This window comes from Delphinus delphis, chromosome 11 (genome assembly GCF_949987515.2).
Source record: "Delphinus delphis chromosome 11, mDelDel1.2, whole genome shotgun sequence".
In the NCBI taxonomy this organism is placed as follows: Eukaryota; Metazoa; Chordata; class Mammalia; order Artiodactyla; family Delphinidae; genus Delphinus; species Delphinus delphis.
Genome location: NC_082693.1, coordinates 4,360,629 through 4,383,258, shown reverse-complemented (window position 1 = coordinate 4,383,258; position 22,630 = coordinate 4,360,629). Strand labels below are relative to the sequence as shown.

Sequence of the window (22,630 nt, the reverse complement as noted above, 5' to 3'; positions counted from 1 at the left end):
GGAGCCAGGATCTAGGCCTGGCCCCCAGCAGCAGCAAGAAGGATTTAAGCTGGGTGATCAGAAGTACTTCCCAGTGCGAAGGGCTGCTAAACCTATTCTCGGACAGGTTACTAAGGAGAGAAATGAGATGGTGACCTGAAGATCCTTTACTCCAAGTTCATTAGCTCAGTCTGCACTGTGTTTGTGTATGTGCAGGAACAGGTCTGATTTTTCTAGCAATGCATGAAATGGAGGGAGCCTGGTACATACTATATGTATCTGGTGACCCTGGGTATCTTCTCCCAGTGGAGATCAGACCCTTCGGATGCCCGGCCTTCGCGGGGACCAGGCAGTGCCTGAGTGATGAGCTGAGCTGCTGTTTCATCAAACCCAGACAAACCAGACAGTGTGCGGAGCGCCGGGGGGCCCCGTCCTGAAGGAATCATAGAGATGTAACAGCACCGGAGGGCACATCCTAGGTGCCTACGTGTGCTGCAGGGAGGGGTGGGAGGAATCAATGGGAGGGGGCTCTGCGGGGCTGGGGCCTGAGGACGGGAGGGCGGGTGGGAGGGGCACACTGCCTTCGGCTGGTCCCTAATGGGGGTCCAGGCAGGCCCAAGGGGGGCATTTTAGGATCCCTGGAACTGCTGTCTCTTCCCAGCAATCTGCTCTGAGACAGGTGCCGAAGGACACAGGACTGTCCTTTAATTAGAGGCAGGGTCTTGAGGAGGGAAGCTCTTGAAAGCACCCTTCCTCCCTCCCAGACCTTCTCACCTCTCAGGCCTAGGACTGGGCTCCGTGCACCATCGCAACCCCACCCCGGTGGAAGTCACCGAAAGCTGCAGCCTCAGCTGCACAGGCCCCCCTGGGCCAGGCCCCCAGAACTAAACACAGGGCCCAGCCCCTCCCCTGCAGGCCCCAGGCCTAATTAATGCTCTGACGGGGAGAGCAGTCCTCAGGGGCCAAACCCCTCCACCCTCTACCTCCATGGGAAATTGCAAAAGGACCAGCAGGAACAAAGCCAAAGTTTCCAGAAAGAAAGAAAGGCTGTATGGCCTGGAAATTAGGAGATGAAGCCCCGGGTTCCCCAAACGTGAAGGTTTCATTTCTAGCTCTGCGTGTATCAGCTCGTGACCTTGCACGGAAAGGAACCAGCAAAGCTGAATGAAGGTTGATAAGATTCGTAAGGTCTTATATCCTCATCTGTGAAATGGGGACAAATAATAATACCAACCTCACAGGGTTGACCTCAGGAATCAATGAGCCAGTGACATAAAATGCTGGGAGCAATACCCAGCGGAGCAGGCGCTCAAAAACTTGTTGCCTGTTACTTAGTAAACACACTTCTGGCAATGCCGCATCACCGTTTGGATACAGGAAGGGTTTACAGAAGCATCTAATTGAAAGGGGAGCTTTGGGACTTGTTTTCAGAAAGCATTTGCATAGCGAGCAAGCTTCTGTTCCTTTCTCGATGTCTTCACACTGAGGGGATGACAGAAGTACCTTCTTCATACAGCTCTTGGGAAATCAATGAAACGACACATATAATGTACTCAGCGGAGTGGCCAGCCCTGAGCAAGCACTCGGCTCGTGTCAGCTGTTTATTTGGGGTGAGGAAATGCTGGAGATGGTGGGGAGGGAGATAAAAATACTGTTGGGGCCCCCGCTGCAGCCAGGAAGCCTCTAGTTGGGAAGCTCTGTTCTGTTCTACAGCTAACATCAATCTTCCCTGCTGTGGAGGAAGACAGCATTGAGACATAAGAACTTCCTGAGAATCCATCAGGGTGTCAGACAGAGCCAGGTTTCCAAGGAAGCCTGCTGACTCTTCCCTGGAAGTGCTCATTGGTCCAGGATGAACCTGAGGGCTCGTGCCTGACTGAGGACTGGACATGATGATGCCAGAAGGTCATTGTGGCCTTGGGACGCTAGCTGCAAAGCACCCGAGCTTCTGTAGCAAAGGACCAAGGACGTCCGGTCCTCCCGGACCTCCCAGGCTCAGGGTCAGGAAGAGGCGAGGGTGCTTTGCAGCTTTGCCCGTAAAACAAGGACCACGGAAGCACCCCTGGCTCTCGGCTGAGGGACACCAAACACGTGCTTTCACGTGCTCACCTGCTCCAAGCCTGGCCCTGACCCCCCGCCTGTGGGGCCCCTGGGACGGAGACAGGGCCAGGGCCCTCGAGCGACGGGGAGAACTCCCTTCATGACAGCAGAGAGCTGCACACATGGTGCTGTCCAAGGAGCCGGGGCGGCCACAGCGGAACTGGGGTTGCCTCGCTCGGCCACCAACACCGGATGCTGTACCTCGTGGATCCCAAAGTGGGCGTAGGAGTCGAAGTAATAGTCCCTCGAGGTCATCTCCTCCGGGTTCAGCAGCTTGGACATCTTGCCCCGTCCCGGGCAGCTGGGCTGAGTGGACACATGGTGGACACACTGCACAGGCTTGGCTGGGACGACGGGCTGCGGGGGCTGCGAGGGTGGGCTGCTCACCTGCGGGGAAGAGAAGGGGCAGGTGTGAACAGCACCCATGAGGTCCTGCCCTCTGAGACTCTACCCTCCCTCCTTCCCCCTCCCGCCCCGCCCCAAGCCGGCTCCAATCAGCCCCAGCAGCCCCAGCGAAGGGGCAATGGTGTCCCCAAGCTGTTGGCTGTGCTGTGTGGGATGGTGGTGTGCTACCCAGGAGCCCAACCAACCTGAATTTAACCCAGTTCCACCTCCTACTAGTGGGTGACCTGAGCAGATCTGGGCCTCAGTTGGCCTATCTGTTAAATGGGGACAATAATACCATCTCTTAGAGGCGAATAAAGGGAAAGATGTAATGGCATCACACAGCATCCCAGAGCAGAGTGGCTGGAGTATGGATTCCAGAGCCAGCCCCCCGAAACGTGAATCCCAGCCCCGCCACTCGCAGCTACACAACCTTGGACAGAGTTATTCACCTCTTGGTGCCTCAGTTTCCCCAACTCTAAAACGGGAATAAAATGGTCCACACGTCCTAGAGTCATCCTGAGGATAAGACAAGTTGGTGTCTGGAAAGTGCTCAGAAAAGGGCCCAGCGCATCGTGAGTCTGAGTTCTTAAAATGAGTCCCACCTGCGTCCTTAGGCAGCTCGAGCCCCTGGACTTCTCTCCACCCCGCCAGCAGCACCTGGCCCCCAAAATGCAGGTCTCTTAGGTTCTGGTTTCTCACACCTGTTGTCTTGCCGCTCCACCACCCCCAGTTTCCGATTCACAGTTTTACTCTGAACATCAGCAGAAGTTTCCTCTGAAATGCAAGCGCCCACACTGACAGCCAGCCTCCTGCCAGTGCACTGCCCTTTCCTGGGTTCCCCGACCCTGACAGCCAGCTCAGCTCCACACACCACAGCTGCTGCCCGGCACTGACCAGCGCTTCCTCCTCCACGGGCTAACGGGAGGACAGAGGAGGAGATGGACGCCCAGAGGCTCAGAGTTCACTGCAGAAGCATTGTTCTGCCAGGAGAAGAAACACCCTTCCCTGAAGTGTAGGGAATCCAGATGCGCACAGCACAGCAAAGGCCTCAAAAGGGGCAGAATTCTGAAAAATCTATTTTCAGTGATGAGTTAATATTTGTGAAGAGTTTAGAACAGTTTCTGGCATATAGTGAGTGCTCTATTATTGTTATTCTCATTAGTAGTAGCAGCAGTACTCAGAGTACATTAACATCTCCCTATTCTATGCCTCAGTTTTCTCATCTGTAAGCTGGGTCAATGCAGACTTACCATCTCCTTTCTAGCAAGGGAAACAGGGAGGTCCTAGAGCAAGATCAAGAAATCTGAGTCCATCCCCTCCATCATGCCCAGAGTCCCAGGCTGGAGGGGAGCAAGCTGGGGAGGGTGGGGTGATGGTCCTGTTTTCCTGGTGTATCTAGGCTACAGCCTCTGGGAAATAGGCAGACTTCCCAGTTTAGCAACATCAGGTTTCAGGTCGGCACGATCCCGGGCTGTCTGGCAGCAGAGGCAACGGGCTGCCTCATTAGAATGCAGCAGGTGTGCCCACCCTCCACTTGGGATGTTGGTCACGGTCTCCAGGAGGCTAAAAATAGACTGTCAATTGCACACTCCCGTGCTGGCTGCAGTCACCTCTAAAGCTGGAGGAGGCTCTGTGCCTGAAACTCACCCCAATCATGACTCCATTTAAATATATTAAGGAGAGAGAAAGTCCCAGCTGGACCAGGCTCTTGCATGGTCAAGGTCACAGGGGCCTCCTGCACCCCTGAGCTCCACTCCACCCTGAGTTCAAGGTCCCTTTCACGGGGTCCCCTGAGATTCTTTCGACGGTGCCAACTTACGAAGTGCCCACCACACACCATGCATCACGCGTCACGCGTGGCATCACGAGGCAAAGAGGGATGGATTCAGGGTCCGTTCACCTCAATAACCACCGGTCACGGGGACAAAGAGGTGACTGTGAACCAGGCCCTGGGGCCGGAGGCTGTCAGCCCAGTCCGGCCTCCTGCAGAGGGGGACTTGCGCTCTGCCCAGCGGCTAACAGGGTGCCCTGTCCCAGGAGGCTGGGCCTGGGGTGGGGAGCAGCAGTGGAGTATGATCCCCAGGCATCACCACCTGGGCTGGTGCTCCTTATTCCACAAATACCCACTGAACGTCGGCGGCTGTGAGTGCTGTATGGTCCCGTGGAAGAAACAGACGTGCGGGAACCGCGCCCTCAAAGGACGCTGTCTGGTGGAAGCGGAAGACCCCGAGTCTCCACTGGATGACGGAGAAAGATTTGTTTTACAAGAGAAGGTCAAGCAGGTTGCTCTGGGGGTTCAAAGGAGAGAGAAGTCACTTCAGTGAGAGAGTCAGAGAGGCCCGGGATTGCTGGGAGCTTTCTCCACAGATTGTGGTGGGGGCGACAGTGGGAGGGAGCTCTTGGAGGGTGTGGCTTCCGCAACCAGGAAAAGCGTGGAACAGCAGTGAGTGTTCCTGGGGAACGCGGCCCAGATAGTGGGAGATGGGGCTGTCAGAGATTACAGCCAGGCTAAGAGGTTGTATTGATTGATTGATTGATTTTACTTATTTATTATTTTTTTTTGCGGTACGCGGGCCTCTCACTGCTGTGGCCTCTCCCGTTGCGGAGCACAGGCTCCGGACGCGCAGGCTCAGCGGCCATGGCTCACGGGCCCAGCCGCTCCGCGGCACGTGGGATCTTCCCGGACCGGGGCACGAACCCGCGTCCCCTGCATCAGCAGGCGGACTCTCAACCACTGCGCCACCAGGGAAGCCCCAAGGTTGTATTTAAATACGAGACGACGGGGAGCTGTTGGCAGTTTGTAACCAGGGAGTTCTAGGCTTGAGCTCTAGTTGGGGAAAATTGATGCGCAGGAGGGGCAAGGGGGAAGGGAGAGGGGGGCACTCGGGCTGGGGAGGCAAGGTATGACCTCTGAGGCCTCTGGTTCCAAAGTCCAGTCAAGAGATAACGAGCCACTGTGGTGTCAGAAGGGCTGCCTGCAAGAGAACTAGCAGAAATAGACCCACAGGAGTTGGCAACTGGCGGAATGGAGGGGAGAAGAGAGAAGCTGGAATCAGAGATGACTTCAACATTTCAAGCCTGGGTGGCTAGGAAAGTGGTGGTGACATTAACAGGAATGAGTGAGTCAGCAGGAAGAGCCATGTGGGGCGGGGGGAAATAATGAACTTCGGTTTGGCTCTGAGAAGTTGGACGTGTCATTGCATCATATAAGGAAAGATGTCTGGCCGGCAGGCAGTGATGCCGTCCCAGCCGGTAAATACCATAAACACAGCCGAAAGGTCAACGGTAAAGTGAGAAGCACATCTCTAACATATATGGCAGACACAGGTTAATAACCTTAATATGGAGAGAGCCCTGACAAGCCAGTCCAATCTGACACTGGACAGAGGATCTTACAGTCAATTCACATGAGGCTAAACGCAAACGGCAAATTAACGAGCTGCAAATATATTAACCTCTCTAGAAATCGGGTAACTTCAAATGAACACAGAAAGTTAGAACTTTTAAATATCAAATAAGCTCAAACCTCCCCCTTCCAAAAAGACTAAAACGGCATCTGTAATGGTTGCAGAAAAGTAGGTGCTGACATAGACCTTTCGTGAGACTTCTGGGAAACTAGTTTGACAAAATGCACTGAAAAGCACAAATCCTTTAACCCAGCCATTCCATTTTGGGGAATTTATCCTAAAGAAAGGATCGTGGATAACCTTGAGCACGTAGCTGTACGAATTTTGTGACGACACTATTCGTCATGGCAGAAAATAAAGAGTCAACCTGGGGGTTCCATGAAACAGAACCGATTGTACAAACTACGGGGCGTCCACACTGGAGGCTACACAGCCACTTCAAATGTCGCAGAAGAGTGTTTAATGACAGAAACGTGATCGTGACAAACTGTGGGTTGAGGAGAACCAGTGGGAGATGAGTACACAGTGTGATCGCATTTTTAGAATTAAAACGTGTTCATGCTTGTGACTGAGGAGGGGAAGGCACTGGGATGGGCCGCAGTTGTCACGGTGCTTGTTCACGGGGCTGTGAACAGTGCACACTTTCCTTCCTTGTGCTTGTTATATATATTTTAAATGTATGCCACTAACAAGTACTACATTTGTAAACAGCCAAAAGTAGAAATTTGGAAATGTGATCCCAGACCTCGGACGGGAAACTGAGGCTGGCTCTCTGGATTTGGAAACCATCTGCAGAGCGGAGCTGAGTGGTTCACTTGGGAGAGACCCCCAGAGAGGGGGTAGAGGGAGTGAGGATGGGGCAGGGAGAGAAGCAGGAAGCATCCTTCTCTGAGGACCTTGGAGGTACCAGGGGACCTGGGGGGAGAGGCTTGGGAGGACGTGTCCTCATGCCTCCAGTTCTGTGACTGCCCCTCCTCTGAAGATGTGTGACCCAGGCGTTGTACTCCAGTGACCAGACGAGGGCACTAAAACAAAGCCAACCTTTGTCTAGCCTCATGTGTCCAGAGGACGCTGTGTTCAGGAAGTTGTGCAGTCACCTCTAAAGCTGGAGGAGGCTCTGTGCGTGAAGCTCACCCCAATCTTGACTCCATTTAAATACATTAAAGATAGAAAAAGTCCCAGCTGGACCAGGCTGTTGCATGGTCAAGGGCACAGGGGCCTCCTGCACCCCTGAGCTCCATTCAGCTCTGAGTCCAAGGTCCCTTCCACGGGGTCCCCTGAGACTCTTTGTCTGGTTCTGGTAACATATCCACATGGTTGTCTCCAGCCTTGGCCTGCCCTGTCCTGCTCTCCCCCTTCCTCCCCAGGGCCCAGGGCTCAGGGCGCTGCTCTGGTGGAAAACCTCCTGCTGCTGCCTGCCCCCCAATCCGCTCAGGGTCACCTTCCACTGAGAGGATTTGTGACTTTGTCTTCTATTCTTAGTACCAACTGCTGATCAGGACTCTTCAGATGCTGTGTCCTGCCCCCAGGCCTGGCCTTTCCCGGGGCATCTTCAGCACACTGTTTCTCCCCAGTACTTCACCTGCGATTTCCCCGGTCCACCCCATCCCACTGCAGCAAACAGGCCCAGGCTCCTAAATGCTGAGATAAGATAAAAGGCTATGGAAACACCAAAGCTGGAGACGGGAGGATGGCTCCCTGCCGAAGAGGCGTCCAGCTGGTCCTCAAAGGGTGGGTGGGATTTCCATGGGCAGGGCTGGGGATTCAGGGACAGAATTTTTTTACCTAACCCCACTTGCACATAAAAATGAGGGTAGATGATGATGATGATGATGATGATGATGATGATGATGATGATATGATGATGATGGTGGTGATGGTGATGATGGTGATGATGATGATGATGGTGATGGTGGTAAAGATGATGATGGTGGTGGTGATGATGGTGATGATGGTGGTGATGATGATGATGATGGTGGTGATGATGGTGATGATGGTGATGATGGTGATGGTGGTAAAGATGATGATGGTGGTGGTGATGATGGTGGTGATGATAAAGATGATGATGATGATGATGATGGTGATGATGGTAAAGATGATGGTGATGATGGTGACGATGGTGATGATGATGATGATGATGATGTTGATGATGATGGTGGTGATGATGATGGTGATGGTGGTGGTGGTGATGATGATGATGGTGATGGTGATGATGATGGTGGTGATGGTGATGATGATGGTGGTGGTGATGATGATGATGGTGATGATGGTAAAGATGATGGTGATGATGGTGGTGGTGATGATGGTGATGATGGTGATGATGATGGTGGTGATGGTGATGATGGTGGTGGTGATGATGATGATGATGGTGATGATGGTAAAGATGATGGTGATGATGGTGATGGTGATGATCCCTAACAGTGACTGAGGGCCCACTGAGTGCCAGGCACTGTGCTAAACACTTCACAAATATTATCTCATAAAAGCCTAATAATAAGTGAGGTACTGAAATTTACAGGTGGAGAAACTGAAGCTCAAAAATTCAGTCCGTTGCTAAGCCCAGAGCTAGCGAGTAACAGAGCCAAGACACGAACCATTTATTATCTGACAGCAAAGCTGTGCTCTCGAGCCTGACACCGTGGCTGGACCAGTCCAGTCCCACCAAGCCTGACAGCTTCTGCTGGGAGCCAGGCCCTGTGCTCAGAAGTGGGTGGCAAAGCAAGGCCAGGCAGGAAGCCCAGCCCTGGGAGGGGAGAATGAAGGTCAAAGGCAATGTGGACAATGCCTCGGTGGAGGTTGGCACAGGTAGGCACCTCGCCAAGGTGACTGAGTTCCAAGGGGAGCAGACAGTGGGCTCCAGTCTGTAGGAGAAGCTGAGGTCCACGTGAGGAAGGGAAGGTGTCTGGGGTCACGTGGGCAAATCTAGAACTGGGACCTCTAAGAAAATAGGGGAGGGGATGGGGAGAGGAAGGAGAGGCTTTGAGGGGGGAGAGGAGTGCGGGAGACCCGAGGGGAAGGCAGACGGCCGGGGGCGGAGAGCAGCCAGCGCTTTCTGCACCAGGCAGCCGAAGCCACCCCAAGCCCATTGGGCTATAAACGGCAGTCCCTGGCACCGGCCCAAGCTGTACAGATGATTTTCCTGAGAACAAAAGGCACCCCTGAAGGAGCCGAATCCTGCTCCGTCTCCAAATGTCAAGACAGCTTTCGCTAACCTGAGTCTGTCCTCAGCATCGGCGTGCCATGCTGAGGTCCCGCAGAGGGACAGAAAGGGGCCTGCAGGGGGTAGCGGGGGCCGCAGCGGGAGCAGAGGAGGGCGTGGGAGCAGGGGGCTCCCGGCCCGGGTCTCACTGCATGTTCCTTCCCAGCTGTCTTCACCGTCTCCCCACCCAGCCTGGGATCACCCTTTTCTCCCATCTTGACCGTGGTCCATGCAGTCGGTAGTGACCTGAGCTAGACCTTCTAGCACCATCTGTCTGCCTCTAGGTAGGGGCCGGAGCTCAGCTGAAGGGGGAACATTCTAAGGGTGGGTGTCGGGCAGCAGCAAGGCAGGCATGGCTGTGTCGGGCACCTGGGACTCTCCTGTCCCCCATGACCACACCACAGATACAAAGCTTTCATGCCTGCCTTTGGCCAGAGATGGGCCTGGTTCCACCGTCCCACCCACTCTCCTGCACCCGTGTTTCCTATCACCTGGGCTGAGAGAGGAGCTTTCAGCAAAGCAGTCTTGCAGTCAGCCTCCCCAGAAGGAAGCACCGTGCTGGAGCAGGTGCCACGACCTGGCTCACTGCTCTTCCCCCCGGGGGTCGGAAGCCTGCACGACTCGGGGCCGAGGAGAAGGGTCTAGACACCGCTGGTCCTACAAGCTGGAGCTGTCTCCCTGTGCATCGCTCCCAGGCTTGCTCATTTGTCAACTGTCACCCTCATGCGCCCCTCTAGCGTTGGCTTTTTAAAGGCACAGACTGTCTCTAGAGCCCCCTGTGGCGAGGCCAGACACTGATGCATGTCACAGAGCGTCAGCTGCTGTCACCAGCTGGCATCTCTCTATTAAACTGTGTCCCTGAATCTAACTCTGGCATCTCGGCAGAGCCCGCCCTCACATGCTTTTTCATTACTTCAGACTCAAGCCCCTTCCAAGGCTGTGCTCCCTGGAAGCCTCTTCCCCCGGGTCCTGCCACGCACCTTTCTCAGTTCTCACCCTCCCTCTTTCCCTAGGGCTCACAGAGGGGCCTCCTGCCGTGGCCCTCGCTGGGTGGTCCCCACACCTCTGGCATCAGCATCACCTGGGGGCTTGTAAGAAATGCATGTTCCCGGGCCTCGCTGGCAACACTCAATCAGACGCTCTGGGGTGGAGCCCAGCAATCTATTCCAACACAGGCCCACACACGTGATTCCGCTGCATCCCAGAGACTGAGAATGGCTCGTCTGGAGTTGCGTTTTTCCACACTGTTTCCCACAGAACAGACACTCCTGGAACAAGGGGTTCTGTGGTCAAGTGAGTTTGGGCCAAAAAAAAGCTAAAGAGATTTCTCTTCTTTTCCAGCTTTCTTGAGATAAAATTGACATATATCATTGCGTAAGTTGAAGGCATACAATGTCATGATTTGATATATGTGTATACTACAAAATATAAAGAGATTTCTTAATTGCAATCCTTTCAAGGCTTTAATTTGCTAAAATGAATCGTGGATCTCCAAGAGGGAATGAGGGTGTCTAGTGCTACCAGTGTAATAGCTGTGGCATTCTTTTTCCCTGGGAGAGCTATAAACATCTCTAGAAATTACTGTTCTGAGGGAAGCCATCTGAGGCCTCTGACTGAGGGCAGTGCTCCTCTCTTACGATCTGTGTCAGTCACCTTGGGTGGGTATCAGGCCCCACCCCAGACCAGCAGAATCCATTCCTGCGAGGGTGCGGGCTGCCAGCCTGCACTTTAACAAGCCCTCCCGGGGCTCCCAGTGAAGCCCTGGTCCAGGCAAAGCTGGGGACAGCTTCTTGCCTTCTCCATTCCTCTGCGACCCCTGGCGCAGCCCTCAGAGGCCAGCCTGCCTCTGCCTCGGTGCTACTGAGGCTCCCAGACAATGCCAGAGCCGGGCCAAGGTCACCTGAAGGAGAGGCAGCCACGGGTTACAGAAAGCACCTTGGCTCTCACAGCAAAAGGCCCGGGATTGGGTGAGGGCTCCGCCACCTGCAGGCTGGGTGACCTGGGCCGGTCCCTATCCCGCTGTCACGGCCAGGGTCACGGCGTGGCTCAACTCCAAGGGCAGCCCTTGGCAGCCGCGTACGGTGTCCCGGTGCTTCCTGGCGCTTCCCGGCAGCCCCTGGCAGTCTGTTTGCGGCACAACGGCCATGCCTGCTTCACATCAGGATGGCGTTGCAGCCGCACGGTACCTGCTCCGTCTCCCAGATCTGGAACTGCTGGGAAGGAGTCTATTGGAGTTGTTGCGCCTGACCTGTTCTTTAAATAAACTGGGGCTGTTTTCCAGCTATTAGTCACTTTCCCCCCAAGCCTCCACATACTGAATTCTCTTCTTACATCCTCAGATATTTTGGCTGCAAGAGATGTCAGGTTAATTGGGTGCCTGGCTCCTGGCTCTTCCTCCTTAATGGGCTTACAAAGCAGACTTGCCATGCATCCCCTCCCCTCCCTCCCTCTCCGCTCCCCAAGCCAACAGGGGCCTCTCTCTCCTTTGACTTGAAGGACGTCACCAAGCACCCTCTCTGCTTCCTTTATGGACAGATGTGCAGAGAGATACAGCCAATCTCTTCCCCCACCCTCATCCTGCCTGGAGTTGGACGAAGCCTTCGTCCCAGATATGGGTCACATCATCCCCGTGGGACCTGAGCTGGGCAGGTGACTCTATGCTCGGCCGGGGTCACCGTGGAGGCAGAGGGTGTCAGACAGAGGTCACACATTCGGGGCACCTGTGGGTTCCGGTCTTGGTTCTCCCCCTATTCAGGTTATGATGCAAAATCCATTTAACCTTTCCGACCTTCAAATGGCAATAATTATGTGTCCTGCCTCTTCCACGGGCTTCTGTGATGACTAAAGATGCTGTGTGTGTAAGTATTCAGAGGCAATTCTAAAGTGTGATAGAGGAGAACAAGACTTGCCTCTCTGGCCAGTTGACTCTCCGCCCCGGTGTTACTTGGGGATGCTGCCTGAGCCCTTCTCTGGCCCTGGACGCAGTGGCCCTGGCTGCCCTTAGCGCTCTGTCCCTCTGGCTGCCTGAGCCTTGTCCTCGTCCTCCACACCGTCTACTCCCTGGGCTCTGAGCTACCCCTCTTCCCCAGAGGTTTCTGAGAACTATGCAGTTGCTATCTTCAAGAACATGCCCACCATGGAAACGCAGTCATTTTCTCCAGACGCTGACACCTGGTCTCTCCTGCTCCTCGTCTGTATTCCCGTGGCATCTGTGGGTCCAAAGCTACTGGTTACGTTCTGTCCTTTTTTACCGGCAAACAGTCTCATGCAAATGTTCCCACAATGGTAGGTGTTGCTTCCACAGCCAAGAAGTAAATTCCTTCAGACCGGGACCCAGATCTCATGTGTCACTGTTTCCCCCTTAATGCTTGGCACAGAGGTGGGGCTCAATAAGGATGTGATGATTAAAGTATCCTTCCACTTCTACCGGGTCAAGGCTGCCCTTCATAAATATATTATGCAAGGTCCCTTCCCACCATGCAACCAGAGACCTTTCTTTCCCCTTGAGAGGGCGGGGAGGGAGGTAGCAGCAAGGAAGACAAAACTGAGAAGAATAATCATGAAAATCTGAATAATACTCAACACTCTTCGGAGGAGTCAGTGGTGCCCCAAGTGTCTTTACCGAGAACTGTCTTATCTCCCAGGATTTCTAGGAAAAGGAAATATCTTGCAAATACAGAATGCATTTACTAACCCCCATGTTTCCATCCACGTAGACTACAAGTGGCTTCATGTACAGATTCGAGCGTATTTGTAGACGCTTTTCCAACAGTCTCTTCACAGCAAAGTGTTGCAAGACCAGAATTGCAGGAAATGGGGCTGAGCTTCAGAGAAACTGACTGGCTGATTTAGTCCCCACAGTGGGGCTGTCCAGGACCCAAGAACTGGCCCTTCCCAGAGTCTCTGGCCCCATCATCTGTCCAATAAGCCAATGGCTGGAGATAAACGAGCTACAAAGTCATAAATCAGAAAGAAAATCACAAGTTATAGGCCAAGACCAAAGCCACATCAGCTTAATTCAGATTCCCATCTGGTTTCCCAGGACTCCTCCAGACACTTTCCATCCAGTTCTAGGAAACCCATTTGCTCGAAATAAATATCTTTCTGCCCAGATTCTTAGCAGAAGTGACTAACTCCTTTAATCAGAGATTCCAATGTATTTACTGAAAATACTGATGTTCCAGCTGGAAAGGGAACAATGTCAGCCACCAGATCTACTCCAAAGGTGGCCTCAAATTAGGCAATGACAGAGCCCAAGAATCTGGATTTTTCAAAGCACTCGCAGGCAATTCTGACGGTCAGTTTAAAAGCTGAACAAAACATGTGAAATAACAGTTTTCAAGACGCTTAACATCAGGCAATGAAGAACTGTACCTTTGAAAGCTGACACACAAACAAGGCAAACCCTATGACGCCCCAGCTTACTGCCTGGTATATCTGAGCTGGGTTGTAGGGAGTGGAAACCCAGGCAGAGAGAGGCATCTGCCTTGGTGGAAGAGACAGAGGTGGGAATCAGGAAAGCAAGACAGCTAGAGTTTGAAAGGCAGAGTGCTGGAGGGTAGAAGATTCTACAGAGGGGGCTTTGGAGATCTGGAGTGAGTGCCCCTCAAGTCTTCAGCTGAGACTGACCAAACTATGCATGTGAAGAAACTACCTGAGACCAGGCAAAGAATGACAAAGAAGATAAAGGGACGACTTTACAGTACTCACACGGGGCCAGTAAAGGGCTCTTGTCTCCCCAAGCCAAAGTGGAAAAACCTCATAATTCGTGAATACTCAGAAGACTTTTTCCCCCCTCAGTGGTGGAAAATTAGCCCTGGATTAAAGACTGCTCTGATTCCACCTAACAAAGCTTAAAAGCAAGACCTGAAAGGGTTAAACTCTCCAAGTGGTTTAACTGCATCCCAGAACTAAGCTTAGAAATGCAAAATATCCAAAAAGTATCCAGCTCCCAACAAGGTATGGATTCCACAATGTCTAGCATTCAGTCAAAAATTAGCAGGCTTGCCAAAGAAGTGGGAAAATGCTACCTATAATAAGGAGAAAAATCCATCTCTCCAGACCAACCTAGAAAGGACAAAGGTGATGAAATCAGTAGACAAGGTCTTTAAAATTATTACTGTAACTGTATTGTACACGTCCAAGAAACTAGAGGAAAGATTAAGTGTGTTATGTGGCGACCCAGAAGGTAGAAAATGAACTTCTAGAGATAAAAACTATATGTGATTTTTAAAAATACACCAGATTAGACTAATAGCAGATTACATGTCACAGAAGAAAAGATTGACACAGGCAATAAAAACTACCCAAAATAAAACACAGAGAGAAAAAGATTGAAAACAAAAAGCTAAACAGAGCATCAGTGAGGTGCGAAAGAACTTCAGGTGACTTAGTACACATGTGACTGTGGTACCCGAAGGAAGGGGAAACAGAAAAATACTTAATGAAATATTGAAATGGTGGCTGAAATTTTCCAAATTGACAAAACCCACAAACTTATAGATCCAAAAAGCTCAGCAAACTCTGAGGAAAAGAAATCAGAGGGAGAAAAACACACCAAACTATATCACAATTAAATTGCTTAAAACACTGATAAACAGAAAATCGTAAAAGCATCCAGGGACGGAGGATAAAGATACGTTACATACAAAGGAACTAATATAGGAATGAGAGCCAACTTCTTATAAGAAACAACACAGGAAGACAGGACAGCACCACCTTTAAAATACAGAAAGGAAAAAAAAACTCTCAACTTGGAATTTTATACCCAGTGAAAATATCTTTCAAAAATAAAGCCAAAGTACAGATTTTTATAGACATACAGAGGTGAAAGATTTCATTATCCACAGGTCCACATTATAAGAAATGTTAAAGGGCATCCTTTGGGCAGAAGCAAAATGATACCAGATGGAAATCTGGATCCACACCAAGAATGAAGTGCTCTGGAAAAGTAACTTTTATGGATAACCATAAAAGACCTTTTCCTTATTATTTAAATCTCCTTAAATGATTATTGACTGTCTAAATTAAAAAATAATAACAATGTTTCTAGGATTTATAACATAGGTAGGAATAAAATGTATGATGGCAACAGCACAAAGGCCAGAAGGGAAGGAATGGAAGTACACTGTTGTATGATTCTTGTGAGGTGCTGTAATATTACTTGAAGAGAGACTATGATAAGTTCATTATACTTACTACAAACTCTAGGCATCCACTTTATAAAAGCACAAAAAGTTATACATAATAAGCCAGCAAAGAAGATTAAATGGAATCTTAAGAAATACTCAAGTATCGTCCCCCAAAAAAGGCTTAAAAAGAGCGCAAGTGTAACAAAGAACAGATAAGTAACATAGAAACAAATAGCAAGATGGTAGGTTTAAACCCTACAGGATCAATATAATATTTATAATTACATTAACTATAAATGGTCTGAACACCTCAATTAAAAAACAGAGGCTATCATATTAGATTTTCTAAACAACCACATGCCTCCCTGTTTGAAACTTACTTTTAACACAAAAACAGTTTTTAAAAAAGGATAAAAAAAATATACCATGTTAACTTGAATAAAGGGAAAGCTGGAGTAGCTATAAGAGTATCAGAGAAAGTAGATCTCACAGCAAATAATATCAAGAAAACGAGGATCTCTTCACAATGATAAAGTGGTCACTTCATCAAGTAGACACAGCAATTTCAAATGTTTATTCATCTAATAAAAGAGATGCAAAATATATGAAGCAAAAACTGACAGAACGAATCATTAGGGAAATGCAAATTGAAACCACAAGGAGACACCACCTCACACCCATTAGGATGGCTAATAATTAAAGAAAACAAAAAAACAGGAAAATAAGTGTTGGCAAGGATGTGGAGAAACTGGAAACCTTTTGCAGTGAGAATGAAAAATGGTGCATATTCACCACGGAAAAGTTTGGTACTTCTTCAAAAAATTAAAACTAGAGTTACCATATGATCCAGTAATTCCACTTCTTGGTATATGCCCGAAGTAAGTGAAAGCAGGGTCTTGAAGAGATATCTGTGCACCCATGTTCATAGAAGCATTATTCATAATAGCTAAACTGTGGAAGCAACCCAAGTGTCTATCAATGGAAGAACGGACAAGCAAAATGTGGTCTATACATACAATGGACTATTATTCAGCCTGAAAAAGGAGGGAAATTCTGACACATGCTACAACATGGATGAACTTTGAGGACATGATGCTGAGTGAAATGAGCCAGACACAAAAAGACAAATACCATATGCCTCCCCCTACGTGAGGCACTTAGATTAGTCATATCCATAGAGACAAGTAGAATGGTGGTGGCCAGAGGGTGGAGGGGAGAACGGGAGTTATTGTTGAATGGGCACAGAAGTTCAGATTTGCAAGACGAAAAGAGTTCTGGTGGTTGCACAGCAATATGAATGTACTTCATACCATTGAGCTGTACACTTAAAAATGACTAGGACAGTACGTTTTATATTATGCGCATTTGACCACAATGAAAAAAATGGAGAAAAAAATTGATAGAAGCAGAAGGAAAAACAGACAAAACCTGATTATTCTGGTGGCCTGAAAAGCATGAAAATAAGCAATCCCTGGATTTAAAGCCTATGAAATCCGGATGCAGCATTTTCCATTTTATCATTTCTATCCCCTTCAAAATTCCCGAATCAAGAGACTTGGCTGGGAGTGGTGGTGAACACAACGCATTAAACGTTTACTTGTCAAATGAGCACTTTAGTGCAAATTCACTCACAAGGTCCCTTCCCTCCTGAGAGGAGGAAGAAAGTATATTGTTATAATGATGGGAAAGAGGAGGAAGACAAGCCCAAGAGGCCATTTTCCCAGGGCATACCTGTGGCTCAGAGACAACAAGTCACTGGTTCAAGGTCATAGAGTCTGAAGCTGGTGGAAGGTGGAGTCAGACTCAGGAGAGGCAGTGCTGCCTCGAGGCCGAGACTCTGACGGGCAGGAAACCAATAGTGACAGCCCTGCCTCCACAAAAACACTTTCCCGGCAAAGTCATCCCACTTAGGTCCCACCGTGCGGCGCTCTGGGCCCTCTTAAGCACGTGGTCATTTTCCCCATTGAACACAAACATCGGTCCCTCTCGTGAATCACCCCACCCTGGACCCCATCTCCAACAAACTGGCGAGAGTCCGCCTTTATGTAGGTTCGTAAAAGGTCTTGGAGAGGCAAGTGTCTGGCTGGGCAGCCGATGAAGGTTCAGCGACCCTTAGCCCCAGAGCAAGGACCACGTGGTGAGCGAAGGCCACGTTGAGACCTGGGAGCTCTCTCTCCAGCCCCGGCTTTGCCCCTGCCTCGCTGGGCATCCCTGACCAACCTTTACCCTCTCTGGCCTTGGATTCCCAGCCGCGGAAAGTGGCGGCACCGGATTCGAGACTGTGGACCAAGCAGGCATGTATGCGGAGACCACGTGGGCCGCGTGGACAAGCGGAGGGAGGGGGTGGCTGCGGACGCCCCTGTGGGGAGCAGGAACCAGGAGGCCAAATGAAACATCTGTGCAGGGAGGTTTGGCCCACGTCCCCCTGTTACTTATCAGCATTGTGCTCACACCTGGGGGACTGAAGCCCAGAGAAAGGAGAAGATCCGTGGAAGATGAGCCCAGAAAAATAGGTGCACAGCCCTGAGAAGCCAGCTGGGAGGAGAGCCTGGGCTGGTCACAGTCACCAAACACAGAAAACAGAAAGCACCGGAGCCCGGGGCAGTGGCCAGTGCTGGCGGAGCCTGCTCCCCAGAGCAGGCCAGAGGAGGAACCAGCCACGGCAGTCCAGCCACGCAAGGCTGGGGGAAAGGGACGGCGGCTGGGGTAGCTGGGGTCAGTGAGAGCAGTGGTCCTCAAACCCCGGTGGACATCCCACTCCTGGAGAGGGGACTGCGGACCCCACCCCCAGCCTCGGATCCAGTCAGTCTGGGGCGGGGCTGAGCATCTGCATTTCTCCCAAGTTCCCAGATGATGCGGGCGTGGCTGGTCCAGGGATCCCACCAGTAACCAGCAGGAACTTGGGTCCTCGACGTGGCTGCTCGTGTTTGGAACCAGCGTCCGCCACTTCCTTGCTCTGTGACCCTGGGACATTCACTGCGTCTTTCTGAGTCGCAGTTCCCTCTCTCACAAGCCAGGGACATTATTAGTATCTGCTCTCAGGGTTATTTAAGAATGAAATTAGATTATCCATGGAAAGAGCTTGGGAAGATGCGTGGGGCAGAGTAAGTGCTGGGTGAACACCATCAAGTATTTCTGTTCGTAAGAGCAGCTTAGCGGAAGCCCCCGGTGCTGGTAAGATGACCCCACAGTGACCTCTACGTGTCAGGGCTCAGGAAGAGAGAAGTTACTGGAGCCCAGAGGTGGTGAGGGCTGTGTGAGAGGCTACGTGGAAGCCTCGGTTTAGGGGAAGCCTACAGGGAAGGAGCTGGAGGAGTAACTGTTCTGAGCTCACTCCCCTCCCTTCTCTGATCTGCTGATGCTCCGTTGGTGGCGTCCCAGCTCACAACACCCCACCATGGGACCCTGCCAGCCAGCAGCCTGGGGGAGCTGGGCTGGGAGGGGAGCCTGTCCATGCAGTTCAGCTTTCTGGGGCAGAGAGCAGGGTGGAGAAGGATGGAGAGCACGTTAGAGGAGCAGATGTAAGACAGCAGCATGCTCGCACATCGTTTCATGCATACCCCTCCCCCTGGGGCAGGGCGACCCCCTAATCCAGCCAAGAGCTGGGGGACTCGGAAAGGCTCCAAGGCTCTGGGTGAGCAGCTCCTCTCCAAACCACATCCTGCGGCTAGAAATACCAGCCTCACCCCAACACGGATCTGGTCCCTGGCACTCCCAGCAAGGTGAGCGGGACGGTCCTGGTTCCAGCCCCGGCCAGGGCTCTGGCACTGAGCCATCCAGGCACCTACCTCGAAGGAGACTGAGCTCCTTGGCTTTCTGTGGGGAACAAGAGACCACGTTGCAGGAAGCAGAAGAGAGAGGATGGATTTAGCCGAGACTGGAAAACAGACACAGCAACCTGACACATGGGACAGTCAGGGCTCAGAGCCCGGCTTTGGCCCTGAAATCAACTCTGGCCCTGACAGCGGACCTCTCCTCGGAGCCTCCCTCTCCAAAGGACATTCACTATCACTCCTGCCTGTTTCTCTGCCCAGCTCCTCCTTAGCCTTCAGGATTTGGGGCCTAGAAAAGGATTCCCAGATGTGTTAAGTCACACTAGGCTCCTTGGATGAAATCACTAGAGCCGTATCTAGCCACAGTCACAGATATGACTGTGATTATTAATTATCTAAAATTGGACGGGATAAAGTACTGCAAAAGAATACACTGTAGGGAATGGTTCTGCCGAGGCAACGGACTGAATTAAAACCATCGCTGTTAAACATTTCCCACTGCTGACCTGTGGTGTTCTCTTTACTCACATGCTGGGTACCACGCACTTCCCTGATACTGACGGGAAAGTGACGTGTAAGAGGCAAGTGGCCGGCTTTCCAAAAAGGTCCAGGCACAGTGAGGTGTAGACACTGTGACAGGGAGATTACCTTGAAGAGAGAAGATGGTATGCACCCTGTCACGGGCACGATTCATGCACTGAACACTGCGACGGGAAGAGCAGAGTTAGCGCTGGAAACCTGAAGGGTGTCTCAGTGACTCACTGGTCCTGTCCCCTGGCTTCAGGTAAGATGTGATCAACCAGCCCAAAGGGTCCAAGGGGCTCCCTGGGGGTCACTCAGCCAGTCCCTCAACCTGAATACGAAATCCCCACTCACCCCGAAACATACGGAAACTTAAATAAGAGTTATCTGCTCGACAGGCACCTGCCCTATTCGGGTGAGGAATCAGAGCTCTGCAGACAGGCTTCTGGAACCCCCAAGACCCAGCCCATTTTGTCACAACAGCAAGGGGAAGAAGGACAGCCTGGAAGCCTCCCATCTGCACTTTCTGGGAGGGTGGGGTGATGCCGGGCGGATTGAACGACGTTTCCCATAAGGAACGACCAGAGCACCTCTCCTTACGGGTTCAGCCACCTGCCCAGGTTCACTCCCTGTCATAACCTTTGTCCTTCTTCCTCCTAAAGGATAAGGCTCCTTGGTAAACCTCAAACTCCCTGATTTTGCTTTCTGCTGTGCTCTCAGGGTCAAAGCCAGCTCAGAAAAGACACGTCCCCTAGTAAGCAAGCGGCAGAGTCTGGACTATCACCCAGGTCTCCTGAACCCCATGAGCTCAAACCTAAAGTTCTTTAACACCCAAGCATCTCCACCAGGGCCAGAAGAGAAGGAGAACGGCGACCCTGATGTTAACTCACAACGCCCAGCAGCTACAGAACAAACACCCGCCTTTGCTCCCCTGAGCAAAGCGTCTCTACCCATAACTCAGGCACTCGCTCAGCCAGCAACCACTGAGGCCACCTGGAGTGCAGGCATCGCGCTGTCATGAAGAGGACGACCTGGCAAAGGGCAGGGACAGAAGCGGGGCGGCGGCTGCAGTGATCCAGACAAAGGATGATGAGGGTCTGACTGGAGGCAGCGGGATAAGGAGAAGGAGATGCAAGTAAAGGATGGGAAGAAGGTAGATTTGGCAGGATTCGCTTGCAAATTCTCTGGGGAGGCCCCTGATATGACTGCTGACCAGTGCCCTTCAAGGAGGCAGGAACCCGGGGCAGGAACAGATGCACAAGCTCGGAGGAAAGGTAGGGAGCTCGGTTTGGGTCGTGGTGGACTTGAAGTGCTTGCCGCACACCGAGGAAGAGAAGCCCAGCCAGGAGTGCAGGTCTGGACGTCACAAGACGTGCAGGAGGATGAGGTCATCCAGGGACGGGAAGCCGGGGTCAGCGTCACTACCAGCGGGAAGGAAGAAGGATCCACGGGAGGGCGGGAGAGAGAATAGCCACAGGTGCAGGAGAGATGGGAGGAGGGAGGACGCAGGACCCCGAAGAGGAGAGGGAATCGGGGGAAAAACGAAACACAAACAGCCTCGGATGCCGTCGATCGACCAGGTGAGATTAGAGACCGTTGCAGTCGGTAACAAGGGGGCCTCCAAGGCCTGGGGCGAGAAGATGTCAGAGGACGGTGACTGCAGGGATGGCCGTCACATCACCCCTCCTCTGGGCCCCTGGCATAGCGCTCGGCTGCCGGCACCAGCCGTGGTACCAAAGGAATACAACATCCTGGCTCGGCCTGGATCCTGGGAGACATGCCAGGTCCCAGTACTTTAGAAATAACGGTCCAGCAGCGCACACTGCAGAGGACAAGGAAGTATGGCGCTGACAGATTTGAAACTCAAACCTTCCCTTTCGTTCCCTCTACACCAAGTGTCTGGTCATGCGGGGGTTAAAGGAACCACTGCCCAAGACGGGAGCCTCTCCAAGATGCAGGTCCCCAGAGCCCGGGGCCAAGAAGCTGAGGCTGCCTGCCCCACCAGCTGAACCGCAAGCCCTGCGCGTCTCTCCTGCCTGAAAAGGAAAGAGCCATCGCTCTCAGCAGCGCAGAGCGCGCAGCCCGGGGAAGGTAGAGCCTGAGCCAGCAGGCGGAGAGCAGAAGCGCAGGCAGAGGTTTCCGGAGGGAGGTTCGTTCTCTGGGACAAACACCTGCCTGCCAGCCTCCTCCCCTTCCGCCCTGTTCAAGTCAGGACCCTAGGAGAGGTCAGCTCCCCGCCAAACCCAGACGGACGACACCTCTTTGCTTTTCCCCAAACGTCCACTTTCTACACCATTTGCCACCTCGAGGGGAAAGCATCTCGCGTGCTCAGCAGCACAAGTTTAGCACACGTGGGCAAGTCTGGAGGGGGAAGCCATGTGCAGGATGGTGACGAGCTGTCTCCATCCCCGCTGGCAGCTCGATCAGGGGAAACAGGCACAGAGTTGGCCCGGAAGGCACCTGAAGCAGCAGGGGGGGTCACAGCGAAGCTTAAGGCTGGCACAAAGCCCCCCCGCTTCCCACAGGTCCTCATGCCCTGGCCTCCATGTAGTTCAGGGCCGCCCTACCAGGTGGGACAGACAAGGACCAACTCGGGCGTTTCTCACACGGGTGACTGAGAGTCAGAGGGCGGATGGCAACAGAGTCGGGGCCGCGGGTTCCGCCTCAAGCTTCTCGGCTCTTCCCAGGCTACCTGGTATCCGCCGAGGGCCCAAGGAACCAGAGTGAATAACCCAGGGAGGCCGAGGCCGAGCCCCCTTGGTGCTCGGGATGGACCCTGGCTGCCTTGACTGGGGCGTGTGCAGTGCCCTCCGGGGCGGGGGCGGGGCGGAGAGCGCTGGTCTCTTGATGCTGAAGCGGAGCTGGAATAAGAGAGGGAGGTGGGCACAGGCTTGGCCCGGCTTCCGTGACGCCTCCAGGAAGAGCCACCAGAGCTGGCCGTGTGGACAGAAGCCCAGGGCCCTGCTGCACCGGCAGCCCAAGCCGCCGGTTTGCTTTTCTTTCCCTCCCGGAATATGGAGCACCTTATTTTTAACTTTATAAATAGAAGAGTGAATGACAGCGCCGGCCTAAGACAGTCGCATCCTCCCGCAGAGCGCCGGCCCCAGAGCAGTAGGCTGGGGCCCCCGAGAG

At 52.3% G+C, this 22,630-nt stretch overlaps 1 protein-coding gene across 1 annotated transcript in view; it reads right to left on the bottom strand.

The window, feature by feature from the left end:
* PRMT8 (protein arginine methyltransferase 8) overlaps positions 1-22,630 on the bottom strand; it is an 80,889-nt gene that overhangs the window by 46,103 nt on the left and 12,156 nt on the right. The window contains exon 3 of the mRNA XM_060024132.1: positions 2,281-2,466. Within this exon, the coding sequence (XP_059880115.1) occupies positions 2,281-2,466 (186 nt within the window). The remainder of the gene's footprint in view (positions 1-2,280; positions 2,467-22,630) is intronic.